General features: G+C 58.2%; 1 protein-coding gene across 4 annotated transcripts in view; it reads left to right on the top strand.

Moving 5' to 3' along the window:
• DUSP22 (dual specificity phosphatase 22) overlaps positions 1 to 10,871 on the top strand; it is a 50,325-nt gene extending 39,454 nt beyond the window's left edge. For 3 of the 4 annotated variants that reach the window (XM_027524201.1, XM_027524202.1, XM_027524199.1), the window contains 3 exons: positions 3,006 to 3,080; positions 5,303 to 5,474; positions 5,763 to 6,211. In XM_027524201.1, coding sequence (XP_027380002.1) covers positions 3,006 to 3,080; positions 5,303 to 5,474; positions 5,763 to 5,945 — 430 coding nt within the window. In that variant the 3' untranslated portion in view covers positions 5,946 to 6,211. Of the gene's footprint in view, positions 1 to 3,005; positions 3,081 to 5,302; positions 5,475 to 5,762; positions 6,212 to 8,151 lie in introns of those variants that run through there. The other variant, XM_027524200.1, reaches the window with a different exon arrangement.
• The last annotated feature ends 2,048 nt before the right edge of the window (positions 10,872 to 12,919 follow it).

Genomic DNA, 12,919 nt, shown 5'->3' with positions numbered 1-12,919 from the left:
CGCCTGTGGGGGTGTGCTTCCAGCTGGGCTTCTGCTTTGATCTGGGGTTGAGCAACGCGAGGCCTGAGCCCTGGGGATTTCCCACGATGGGGGAGGGGCTGCAGTGACCAGGCCTGGGCTCCTGTCATGAGCTTCCTTGGAAATGACCCACCCTGGGGGCCCTGAGAATGCCTGCCTCCTGGCTTTCCTCGGAAGAGGCGCTTCTAGGAATGTCTGTCTGGCGCGGCCTCATGCCTGGTCCTGTCCGTGAGTCAGGTTTCACGGCTGGGCTCTGAGCAGGCCCTCCATCAGCGTCCTGACTCTCCTGCCCTTGTTCTGACACCGTGGTGGGCAGGAGCCGTCCGTGGGCTTTTCCTGGACTTGATGCCTGATGCGGACAGAGGTGACGGAGGAAAGGCCTGTGGGACCCTCCTCTCACTTCCTCGTCTGGGGCCCCTCACACGCTTGCTCTGGGCTCAGGTCAGTCTGCACATCACCCTGCTGACCACACCCCTGCCCTAGGGGTTCAGGAAGGGGGCTCAGCTGTCACCTGTGCAAGACGTCGGTGAGCTCACAGGGCCGACACATCCCCAGGACAAGCCTCTGGCCTGGCATGGCCTTCACGGCGTATTCTGAGGCCACCCATGTCCTTCACAAGCTCAGGCTACTGTGTCTCGTCTCCTGACTCCCTCTTCCTTTGCTGGTAGGAGGTCTGTCCCGCCTGTGGAGGACCACAGAGTGTGGGCTTCAGTGTGGCGAGTCCTCTCGGGAACCCTGGTGCCGCAGCATGGCTGGCCTGGGAGACAGGCGCCTGCCCTCAGCCGCCAGCTACAGCGGGCATGAGCCTGGGGTCCGGGCACATGGCCCAGCTGTGGACCTACAGTCAGAGCTGCCCGTCTGCTGGCTTGTCTGCAGGGGAGACCATGGTAGGCGGAGCCGCTCCTCGGCCACAGGAGAGGCTCAGCGTCCTTAAATTGTTGCACCTTTGATGTCAGGTTAGGCTGTAAATAGTAGGATTGACAGTGTTTTAAGTTATAAAGACATTGATTTACTTCACTCCCTGCCCAAGACGCCCAGGACAAGTGCTCCAGGTCTGGGCAGTAGCTCCCAGAGCCCCCGTTGCAGCCCGAGGCCTGTTGCCTGTGGTGACAGGGCAGCTGGCTCAGCTTTGGGCACCAGCTGGCCACCCAGCGCCCTGCAGGAAGCCTGAGGTAGAGACCCTTCTTTTGTCAGGAAGGGAGTCCTCCTGGAGCCCAGTCCCAGCCTCCCCTCTGCTTCTCTGTGGCTGGAACTGCAGGGAAGATGGGAGCTTCTGACAGCCTGGGAGGGTGCGGACGGATGAGCCTCTCCCCTCCCCACGCCCCGCCCCCCGCCACCCCCACCCTCAGCACTTGCCATCAGAAGAGCTCATGCTCAAGGCGGGTTTTACCTGAGATATGGGATGGACGCACCCCACCGTGGACGCTGTGCTCAGCACTGGGCAACCTGACCCCTAGGGCCACCGCACCCCTCCCTGCCCTCTGCCCAGCCTCTGCTCCGAGGTCTTTGCATGTCGGGGTCACCACAGCGTCTTCCCTTGTCTGTCTTACACCACGTCAGTTTAGGGGTGGCGCTTTAGTGCCCGAGGTTGCCATGTGCACTCACCCTGGGAGCACATGTGCCCGGGGAGGTCAGCAGAAACACCCCTCACCTCACCCTGCCTTGGGGTCTAGTTGGCTCTCTGCTCAGAGTCTGGAGTCTGTGGCTGGGACCCTGGCCCCTCTGCGCACAGTAGCCTCAGGCCGTGTGAGAGATGCCTGCACCAAAGTCCTCTGTGTCTGCTGCCCAGATCCAGGACATGCAGCTTGCTAAGTTTCTTCTGCAGTCCACACCTGGCTGCGTCTGTGTGCCCCACCTGAATCCCCTGTTCCTCTGAGGTTTGTTCACCCGGTCAGCCTTCATGGAACCGCAGGCCTACGTGTGGCTGCGAGCCACGTTCTATTCCTCTCTGATCTCCAGGCTTAGCAGAGTCCCTGCTGCACACTCAGTGCTCAGTAGCCGCTGTGCTTTCAGGCCACGGGCAAAATCCACTTCAAAGCAGGAGACTTGGGAAAGCACAGGCTCTGTGGTTCCCCTCAGAGTTTTCCTCGACCCATCGCACGGTCTGGATGACGCTGCTGGGCGTGAACCGGGGCGGGAGAAGAGAGCTGCTGACAAGGGAAGTGGCTCCGTCGTGTCTGACTCTGCGACCCCACGGACTGCAGCCCACCAGGCTCCTCTGTCCATGGGATTCTCCAGGCAAGAACACTGGAGTGGGTTGCCATTTCCTTCTCCAGGGATCTTCCCGACCCAGGGATCGAACCTGGGTCTCCTGTGTTGCAGGCAGATTCTTTACCGTCTGAGCCACCAGGGAAGCCATAAAAGCTAAGGATCAGGAGAAAAGATCGCAGTCTCATGGTCACATGGGACCTCAGAGTCCGCGAAGCCCGTTGCTGTGTGTTTCTCTGTCCCGGCCTGTGAAGCCCAGTTCCCATTTCCCAGTGAGGCTAAGGGAAGGCAGCTGACGTTCCCACGGCCACACGTTCAGTCAGACCCCTCGGGCTTGGGGGCTGCAGTTCTCCTGCCCCAGCCTGGAGGATGGGCAGTCAGGACCTCCTCCAAGATGGTCAGATGTGAACTGGAGAGCCCACACTGGGTGGGTACCTCCCTCACCTGGTGGGTGGTAAGCAGGTCACTGTGGGGATCGCTGCCCTGCTGGGTGTTGAGGGGCCCAGACTGACCGTGGGGCTGGGCCGGACCTGCCCCCAACGTCCATGTGGCCCTGCGTGTTTCAGGGGTTCCTTGCAGAGAACTTCCAAAAATCCCAGTGGATGGGCCATCCCCTCCCAGCCTCAGCACTGTGGGTCAGATTCAAAGCCCTGGACAGTGACTGGGATCTGGACCTGCGGACTCAAGACCTTTTCAAGAAACCTCAGCGGGTTTTTCTTTTCCTCATACGTTGAGTAAAGTAGAGAGATGTCACTTCTCTCTTTTTTTCCTCCCCACAGGACGCGACACTTCAAAGAAAGTATTAAATTCATCCATGAGTGCCGTCTCCAGGGCGAGGGCTGCCTGGTTCACTGGTACGTGTGCCCCTGCCCGACAGCGAGGGCCTGCTCTGCCCTGCTCACGGTCTCCCTGAACGCCCAGCACCCACCCACCTCACCCCGGCTGCGTGTCAGCCATGGTTGGCTTTTGTGCAAAGTGAGCCAAACAGTTGTTCCTTCCTCGTCACTTAGCATTTTCGCATTTTGTTAGGTTTTTGCAGGGACTGTCAAGGTTACTGGAAAAAAGGAGCCCCTTTTCCATCCTCTCCCAACATCCTTTCAGAACTTGGCTCTGCTCAGTAGCCATTCAAAGCACTGTTTCTTGCTGGAGGGTTTTGGCTGCATATGTGGGTGTTCAGCATTGCGTTACTGTCACACCAGAACAAGCATCTCTCCTCCATTTACAGGTTGGGGCTTTTCTGTGTTTGGAGCTTGTACTTGGCTCTAAGCAGAGCTGAACAGACTTTTAAAATTCAGCAGGTCTATGCAGCTGTTGCCTCCATTCACACACCGTGTGTGTGGTATAAACACATACACCTGTGTACACGTTCTGTGGCGAAGGCTGCTGCTGGGTGCAGACCCCAAGGACAGTGCCCCCAGCCTGGCACAGCCAAGCACTCAGGGGCCTGCGGGCCCTCATTGCATCACTGCCAGTGCTCATGCCGAAGACATGGCTAACAGTGAAAACATAAGCTGCTATTCATAATGGTGACACATCCAGGGGCCCAGAGGCCGGTGTTCTGGGGCAGAAGCTGCTGTCATTAGAGCACGGATCGGACAGGCCCCCTCGCTCCTGAGTGAGGTTCGGTCTGGGTTCACAAGAGAATCTCAGTCATCTGAGTTCCCCCAAGGAAGCTGCCGTTGCAGGGGAGGCTCTGTGGAGTCACACGGCCCACCCTGGGGGTGCTGCTGCCCCACGGAGGGCTGAGGGGCCCGCCGTGTGGACCAGGGGAGCCTCCTGGAACCCCCAGTCGGGCAGGGGCACTGGGTAGACTGCCTGTTTTAGCAGTGTTGTTCTGCAGTTTTATGCGCTTGAAACTGGATTTCCATTTTACTTTAAAAAAGAGCAGGATGTGTAATAAACATGAAGTGCGGGTTTGTGAAGCTCGCTTGCATTTGCTCCAGCGCGCTCTGCAGTGCAGCCAGAGCTGTTTCGGGGGGTGAGCATCTCCCCAGCTGCGCCCCAAGAGGATGTGAGTTTTTTAAAAGATTTATCAGTATTTCTGATACACAGCCCAAGGGAAGAACCACTACTTGAGAGTGGTTTTTATTGTTATTTATATTTGAATAAGTGCAGGGCTGATGTTCTAGGAATTCGTGTTTCATTTGGTTGTGTCAATCTGAAGATAAGCTTTTCTAAAAATGAGAAATTTGCTGAACTTCCCCATCTTAAACCGTTGCTGAGCACTCCAAGTCTGACGTAGCACAACCTCTCTGTGACCACCTTAATTTGCATGCACATTTAAAATTGGTCGCCTTATTCAGCCTGCTGGAGAAAACTGGCCATTATCACCTGCAGAACGTCCCCACCCCCACCCCCCAGAGCACGTGGAGTGTGCCACGCGGGTACTCTGCTTGGGTCTGTGGAGGAGATCAGAGAATGTTGGCTAAGGGCATCTGTATTTAATGAGTTTTTTAAGTGATAGACTTTACCCTTATGTACCTAAGAAAGTGTTAGTCATGTCTGACTCTTTGCGATCTCATGAACTGTTGCCCACAAGGCTTCTCTGTCCATGGGATTTCCCAGGCAAGGATATTGGAGTGGGTTACATTTCCTCCTCTAGGGGATCTTCCCAACCCAGGGATCAAACCTGGTTCTCTTCCATTGCAGACAGATTCTTTACTGTCTGAGCCACCAGGGAAGAGGTACCTAAGAAAATCAGACTTTAAAAGTGTGAAGCTGTCTGAATGCCTGAGGTCATAACTGACTATTCCTGGGCTCCTGGACCCTTCAAGTGCCCAGATGTCCTTTCACAACTTTTCTGTCCAGGGAATGGGGACTATCTGAAGGGGAGGTCAGGAGAAAAAGAATCATAGCACCAAGTGTCTGGAGCCATAGCCAGTAGACAACCAACCGAGACGGAGGCCGCGTGGGTGAGGAGTGCCCAAGACCCTAGTGTGGTAAAGCAGAGAGAGCTGGTATGCTTCTGAGTGATTTCCGAGGACGCACTGGCTAGCTGTCCACTCATAACCAAGGACAGGCAGCTTCCTACATGAGTCTGCTGACCGCCCCTTGCCATGTGGCTCTCAACCTGCAGCCTGGCGGGCGTCTCCAGGAGCGTGACCCTGGTGGTCGCCTACATCATGACGGTCACCGACTTTGGCTGGGAGGACGCCCTGCACACCGTGCGTGCAGGCAGGTCGTGTGCCAACCCCAACCTGGGCTTCCAGAGGCAGCTGCAGGAGTTCGAGGAGCTCCAGGTCCACCAGGTAACTGCGCGCCACCTTCACCCCCAGGCCGGATGGCTCACGGGCTCCCTCCAGCCCCTCGCAGCCGTCCACCTTCCGCAGGCCCCAGGTGAGCTTCTGCCTCTCTGCCTGGGGGTCAAGTGCTGTCATCTTGACGAGGCTGGCTTTCACATCCTCAGGCCAAAGCCTGGAAGAAGTCATTGTGTCGCTCGGCGCCCACTGGCCGGCGTCAGAGCTGACTGGGTGAGGGCACCGGGCGGGCAGGGTGAGGGCGCGGGGGTGTGACGCCCCGCTGTCTCACTTCCCCAGTTCCGCCAGTGGCTGAGAGAGGAGTATGGCGAGAGCCCGCTGCGGGACGCCGAGGAGGCCAGGAGCATCCTGGGTAAATACAAGGAGCAGGGGCGCGCGGAGCCCCCGCCAGGTGCGCGGCGCTGGGCCGGCCTGCGGGCCCCGCCCCCCCTGGCCTACGGCAGCTACACCCCAGAGACTTAGCCGGCGCCAGGGACACCTTCCGCTGGCTTCTCGTCGCTGCCTGGCCTGAGGACTGGAAGGGGGTGTCCAGTGGATCCAGGCTCCTCTCGAGACCCCCCCAGCCGCCCCCCAGCTTCTGTGCTGCCAGACACTGCTGACTGTTATGCCCACGGGCGAGCCGGGGTGTGTGTGACACGGGTGTGTGTATGACATGGGCGTGGTGTGTGACACAGGTGTGTGTGTACACAGGTGTGGGGTATGAGTGTGTGACATGGGTGTGGTGTGTGTGTGACACACGTGTGTGTGTGTAACACGGGTGTGTGTGACACAGGTGTGTGTGTAACACGGGTGTGTGTGTGACACAGGTGTGTGTGTACACAGGGGTGGGGTATGAGTGTGACATGGTTGTGTGTGACACGGGTGTGTGTGTGTGACAGGTGTGGGCTGTGACACAGGTGTGTATGTACACAGGTGTGGGATATGTGTGTAAGACATGGGTGTGTTATTGGTGTGACAGGCACATTTGCACACAGGTGTGGGTGTGACACAGGTGTGTGTACATGGATGTGTGTGACACGGGTGTGGTGTGTGTGAGACATGGGTGTGTGTGCACACAGGTGTGTATGCATGGATGTGTGTGACACGGGTGTGTGTGTGTTGGGGTATCATCGTGAAGGCCACAGTGCCCAGACTGATCTCGTGGCCTCTCCTCGTCTGAGACCCACTGGGCCGCGTTGGGAGGTGACTGTGAAGAAGCTTTTCTCCAGAGCATCCTGGGCTTGCCCTGTGGCCATGGGGGCAGCCTCCTGAGTGTGGTTTTGGGGTGTCGGCCCTACTCAGCCCTGCCCTTCTCGGAGTCCTGCTTGGCTCTGTCCGCCTGCACTGGTGTTCGGTGGGGAGCACCCCGGATGCCCTCCCTCAGCTCCCGTCCAGCTCCTCCCTCCCGGCCTGCTGCCGCTGTCTCCCTGGGCCTCTTTGCAAGGCATGCATGCACCTTTGGGATTTGGGAAGAAAGAGCAGTTATCAGGCACGGTCACAGTTTGCGTTTACGAATATGTTTAAATGCCTGTGAACTCATTAAGCACCTCTGTCTGCCGTGGATGTGAGATGATCTCAGCTACCTCATTAAATGGTTTCTGAAAAGCTGTTTTTCATTTTTCCAGTTGTCTCTGCAGCTTTGCGCTGAAAGTGTGTGGTCACAGTTGCTTTGGAAGCCAGAGGGAGAGGAGTGCATCTCCGGGCTGCTCGAAGCTTCTTACTCAGGCTTTGGGAGCGCCTGGTGGTGGGGACGCTGGCGTCGGGCTCTGCTGGCTGTGCTGGGCGAGGCCCACAGTGTGGCCTTGGGTGTGGCCCTTTTTTGTCGACCCACGTGGTCTAAGCACTCAGAGCTGTGCGAAAAAACATGCTCGGCCTCTCCCTGTACAGCCTTCTCTGAACCCCACCACGGAAGGAACCCTGAGTAAGAACAGCTTTCCCTGCCTTCAAAGGGTGGGCCCAGATGAACCCCTGGGCCCCACACGTGTGCAGAGGGCAAGCCCAGTGAGAACCTGGGGCCCCACACATATGCAGAGATCAGGCCCAGATGAAGTCCTGGGCCCCACACGTGTGCAGACAGCAGGTCCAGATGAAGCCCTAGGGCCCCACGTGTGTGCAGAGGGCAAGCCCAGTGAGAACCTGGGCCCCCACATGTATGCAGAGATCAGGCCCAGATGAAGCCCTGGGGCCCCACACGTGTGCAGAGGGTGAGCCCAGATGAAGCCCTGGGGCCCCACACGTGTGCAGAGGGCAGGCCCAGTAAGACCCTGGGGCCCCACACGTGTGCAGAGATCAGGCCCAGATGAAGCCCTGGGGCCCCACACATGTGCAGAGGGCGGGCCCAGATGAAGCCCTGGGGTCCCACATGTTGCAGAGAGCAGGCCCAGATGAACCCCTGGGGCCCTACCTGTGTGCAGAGAACGGGCCCAGTGAGCCCCGGGGGCCCCACGCGTGTGCAAACCCCAGCTGGACAGCAGGGAAGGGAAGCCTGGCTGCAAGTTCCCCACCAATAGCTGAGAGTTTGCTCTAAAGTAATTTTTTCCTTAAACCAAAAAGGAATGTGAATACGTGAACAGGAGTATTTAGGAATCAGCGTGAACATTCAGTGCCTGCGTGGTGTGAATGCCCAGATGCATTCTTGCACTTGAATGCTGTTTCAATGCTTGTCACCTGTGACGTTCTCTCTCCACAGCCGCCCCAGGCATTCTGAAGCTCTGGCCCTTTCTCAGAAGACCATAATGCTCCTGAAACATGACCAGAGTTCAGGTGCTGCCGGAAGAGAAGCAACCAGAGTTCAGTTTAAGTGTCCAGACGTGTGTGTGAATGTGCACTTGTGTTGCTGCACGTTGGGAGCTACGCACTCTCTTTGACAAGAGAACGATTTTGGCCTAATTCCTTCTTTGCTGAAAGCTGTGCTGCCCCCAGGCTGTCTCAGGGCCCTGCTGGGTGCACCCTGCTCCTCGGGACTGTCTCCCGGGCTGTGTGGCCCCGTGCACCTCCCCATCCTCAGCCCAGGTATGGAGCCCACATGCTCCTGCCACGGGCACCACGAGGCGGGTTCAGGGGCTGCCCTGCTGTATTTTAAGGCCACTGCCCTCCTCCAGAAGGAGATGTACTGACAACAGGAGATGAGAACTCCCTTCCCTGAGACAGTGGGTGCCCAGCGAGCAGAGAGACATCGGAGACGGGGGTGCGCCAGGCTCCCCAGGGACTTCTCATTCCAAGCTCAGCTTAAAGCCAAAAATGTTAACTGGTGTGGACAGCAGTTTAAGATGGTTTCCCAGTGTTTTCTCATCTAACTAGCGGGGGGTGGGGGGCGCAGGGATTGGGTGAAGGGGGATGGAAATGTGATTTTTGCTTAAAGGAAAGGTTTGGCTAAATGCAGGGAGTCAAGGGCTCATTGGCTGAGGGAGGCTTGGCCCGTGCCCTCAGTGTCCAACGCCAGCACGCTCCTGCCACGGTCTCGGAGAGCACCCTGTGCTGGCGCAGGCCTGACAGGTGTGGAGTGATGGTGTTAAAACGCCAATCCTGATTGAACAGGCCTGCTTGGGGGATGCACAAGTAGTCCGTGTGTAGGTGCTGGGCCCCGAGGCCTGAGGGTCCACCTGTGGGTAAGTGCAGGGGCAGAGCCTCGGAAGACCCAGGCTGAGCACAGGGCATGAGCAAACGGCAGCAGGAAGGCTCCTGTTGGGGCCCCGCTGCTCATGGCACCAACGGCAGCCGCCCGGTGACTGGTGCTCTGCAGGTCACACTGCCCCGTGAAGCTTGTAAACCACAGAGCAGATATTTCATTCACACAAGGCTCAGAGAGGCCAAGGAACTCACCAGAAACTACAGATGTTAGTGCGCTTTGCCTGAGCCTGGTCTTCTGGTCCCGACTCAGTGTAAGGGTGAGAGAGAGGAGGGGGCGGTGCCCTGACCCTTGGTCTCAGGGGCTTGTGAGGCTGGCCCAGGCCCAGGGGAGCTGGCAGCGCCATGTTCATTCTGTCTGAGCACAGCTTCCTACCTGCTCCCCCAGCCTCTCGGGGGTGGTTTGGGGCATGGTGGCTGGCAGGCAATTCCTGTCCTCATCAAAATCTCATGGACGTTTCCATTGGGATGGTGTTGACCACACTTAAATGTTAGAGGTAGAAGCCCTTCTCCGTTGAAGCCCAGACAGGTGTTTAGTTTACATGGACGGGGGACAGTGACCCACCTGCCTCGAGGCGGAGTGGGTCGTGGCCCTGGCAGCTTCCTCAGGCTCTCTTTTCTGTGATGTCCTCCAAACGCAGGTCTGTCCAGCCTGGTCTCGGAATTGTGGCCGATGGTGGAGGAGACCTGCACTGCTTCTCTTTGTTCAGTCACTTGCTGGTTCGCTTGAGAAATGCTTGTTCATCTCAGTAGGCGCTCTGGGACCCAGGCAGGACGCACAGACCCGCCCTGAGTCTCAGAAATGCTAGTTGGTGGTGTTGACAGTTGGGAAATAGGCCATAAGCACTAGCGTGGGTGCTCATGGTGCTACGTTTGGGGAGGAAACAGGCCCTTCCGGTGAGGGGTGAGGGTCATGTCCTGGGAAGGTGTCCCAGAGACGGATGCAGAAGCCCAGGTGCGGGGGTTGCTGCATGCGGGGAGGGGAGTCTGGCAGGGCCAGCACATGTACAGGAGAGAAGGCACAGCCGCTGTGTGACCGGGGCAAGCGTGGCACGCGCTGCAGTGAGGGGGGCAGACAGAGCTGCAGACGCAGGCCCGGGCTGTCCGTCCGCTTGGTGCTGCCGTACAGCGACTGGTTGGCTCAACTAGCCCTGGAGCTGCTGGGCTGGTCCCAACATGGAGCATTGCAAGCATGTGGATGCCATCCTGTGGACTCCATCCTGTGGACGTGGCGGGGGTCTCGCCAGGTGTTCTGGGCGAGCAGTGATGGGTGTCGGGGAGGGTGGACAGGCCATGGTGGGGGCTGCTCAGGGGGCTGCCATCGTGGCTGTCCAGGTGATCGTCATAGCCTGGGGCGTGGCTGTGGGTGGAGATGAACAGGCCCAAGGGAGCAAGGGGGCTTAGGGAGGCTGGGGATGGGCAGCTGCTCCAGGGTTGGGCCCCCAAGGGCTTGCTCTCTGGGTCGGCCTCTTCCGCAGTGGGCTCTACCACGTTGAAGGCAGACTGAACAGGGCTGGCCCTGCTGGGACCCAGCTTTGCAGACGAGGTGCTCAAGTCTGTCCATGAACTCGGAACTGACTCCCAGGAACTAGACTTGTGATGATTAACATCCAATTTAGATATCCAATTTATTAATTTATTGTGAAAGAGAAAATACTAGGTTAATAGAGACTAATTTTATCCCCTAACCAGGCTGTCTTTCATTACCGGATTTTTGGGAGCCTTAATGGACACAATGCTCTGAGTCAAATATATCTCAATAAAGCTGAGAAAAAGAGTGAAGCATCTTGTGAACTGGTCCTGAGGCATCACCCTGCCCTCCTGACGTGGGACTGGGGTCTGGGGGCGGGGGTGGTGGTCCTGACAGATGCTGTTGCTGTAGCGCCCAGGAGCATCTGCGCAGCCTGCAGCCACGGAGGTCTCTATTTGGCCCCCGGCAGCCACCCCGGTGTGTGCTCCTCTGCCCACACTGGCTCTCTTAGGGTGCATTTGTTAACCTTTGTTAATCAGGCTTCTCCCTGGCGATGGTTCCTGCAGGGCTTTATTATTTATGGCGTGCTGGCTCCCCAGGTCTGTCCCAGCAGGGACCCCCACTCCAACTTGTGCTCCTGTTGCTGCTGCTTAGAGACAGACCGTGAATCCCAGTGTCTGGGCACTGCTGTGTCTTGTTAAAGTTTAGAGGATTCCTCAGCCTTCAGGGGAGTCACGTGTGCAAAGCCAAGGGGCGTGTCGAGCACAGGTGGCTTGGGCATCAAGGGAGATCAGAGCTGTTGATGACCTGACGCCCTGCACACCAGCATCTAGTCTTGAAAACAGGGAAACACTAAGACACAAAATCCTGTGATCCCACGTTAGGTGACCCCTCCCATGCTGACACTGAGTTATTAATAATTTTATCAAGAATGTGCTTTCAACATGCCTGTATTTATAGATGTGCTTAACAAGAAATCACCGAGACCTCGGAGGGAAGTTCCTCTTCCCTTTCCTTTTTATGGCCCAGAGGAAGGGAGAAAAAAAAACAGCGGTCTCTGACTTGTCCCTGAGGCTTGAGAACATTCACTGTCCCTTCTGAGGATATATTGGGGTCTCCTTGGGCTGTCAGGGGCTTGAATTCAGGGATGCCGGCTGCATTTCTGGGGTACGTTTGCCCTCTTGTTTCCTCCCAGCTGCAGTGATGGCCTGTGACAATTCGGCCAGGAGCGGGGTTAGCATTCTCTCCCGCCCCCGAGGCCCCCACCTCGACAAGGGCTACAGGGCTGGGCTGGGCTCGCTGTCGATGGCTGAACACCTGCAGGTATGGGGTATTTTGGCCCCAGGTGAGGTCGATTACCAGGAGATAGCCGTCTGCAGTTCCCTTTCCTGAAGCCTCTGGTTCAGTTTGAGAGGATGTGAGGGGCGGCATCAACTGGCAAGGGAGCCAGGTTGCCTGTGTGTGGGTGGAGCCTGACAGCGTCCTTCGTACCAGGCCTGTTTAGGAGACCCGGGCATGGCGGGGGGCTGAATCTGGGGGAGCAGCCCCTCCCGGGGTGGCAGAATGGTTCTGGAGACAGTGCGGGTCAAGCCAGGGGCAGTTGATGAGCTGAACCCAGGCAGGCGCCCAGCTCAGGTGCTCTGTGCACACAGCTCTGCGCTTCCCTCAGAGTCCACTCGCCCCCAGACGCGGCCAGGCTGGCACAAAGAGGAACCATGCTCCCTGGCGAGCGGGCCTGCTCTGTCCTCTGCCAGTCACTCTGGGTTTCCCCAGGGCACTGATGGCAGCGTGTTTAGAACATAAGAATCAAGAGGCCTCCACGTGTGCCCCAGAGAAATGCCACCTTCTGCTTTGCAAAGGGTGCGCCCTTCATGGCAAGAGGCCGCAGGCACCCAGCTTCCTCAGAAGGGCGTCCAGAGAGGCCCCTCCTGTGGGATGTTCCGTTCCCCCGGTGTGTGTGCAGCACGCAGCGGCTGTGACAGGCCGGCAGGCAGGAAGGCTTGAGGCCAGCTCCGTGTTGGGGGCACAGGGGGCGTCCTGGTTCCCACGGCACAGTGTCCCCTCCTGCCACGTCCACCGCCGGGAGCTCGGAGCTGCGGGTGCAGATGTGTAGTCAGGGTGGCGGTGGTGCGGGGTAGGGAGAGTGCGGCATGGGCTGGAAACCAAGCAGCCGGCGGGGTCCTGGAGTCTCTGGAACACCTGGGGAAGCCCCAAGGAGGCAGCTCCCTCCTGTGGAGAGCCTCTCCGTGGAGAGACTGGCGTGAAGGAAGCGCCCCTGGAGAGCTGGGGTGGGGCTGGCTGGCGCCCTGCTGCCCTAGGGACCCCCTTGTGCACCCCGCCTCCTGTCTGGAGGACAGCA

Source organism: Bos indicus x Bos taurus, chromosome 23 (genome assembly GCF_003369695.1).
Source record: "Bos indicus x Bos taurus breed Angus x Brahman F1 hybrid chromosome 23, Bos_hybrid_MaternalHap_v2.0, whole genome shotgun sequence".
Taxonomy (NCBI): domain Eukaryota; kingdom Metazoa; phylum Chordata; class Mammalia; order Artiodactyla; family Bovidae; genus Bos; species Bos indicus x Bos taurus.
Note: the sequence above shows the minus strand (reverse complement) of the source record. Positions and strands in the feature narration are given on the sequence as shown.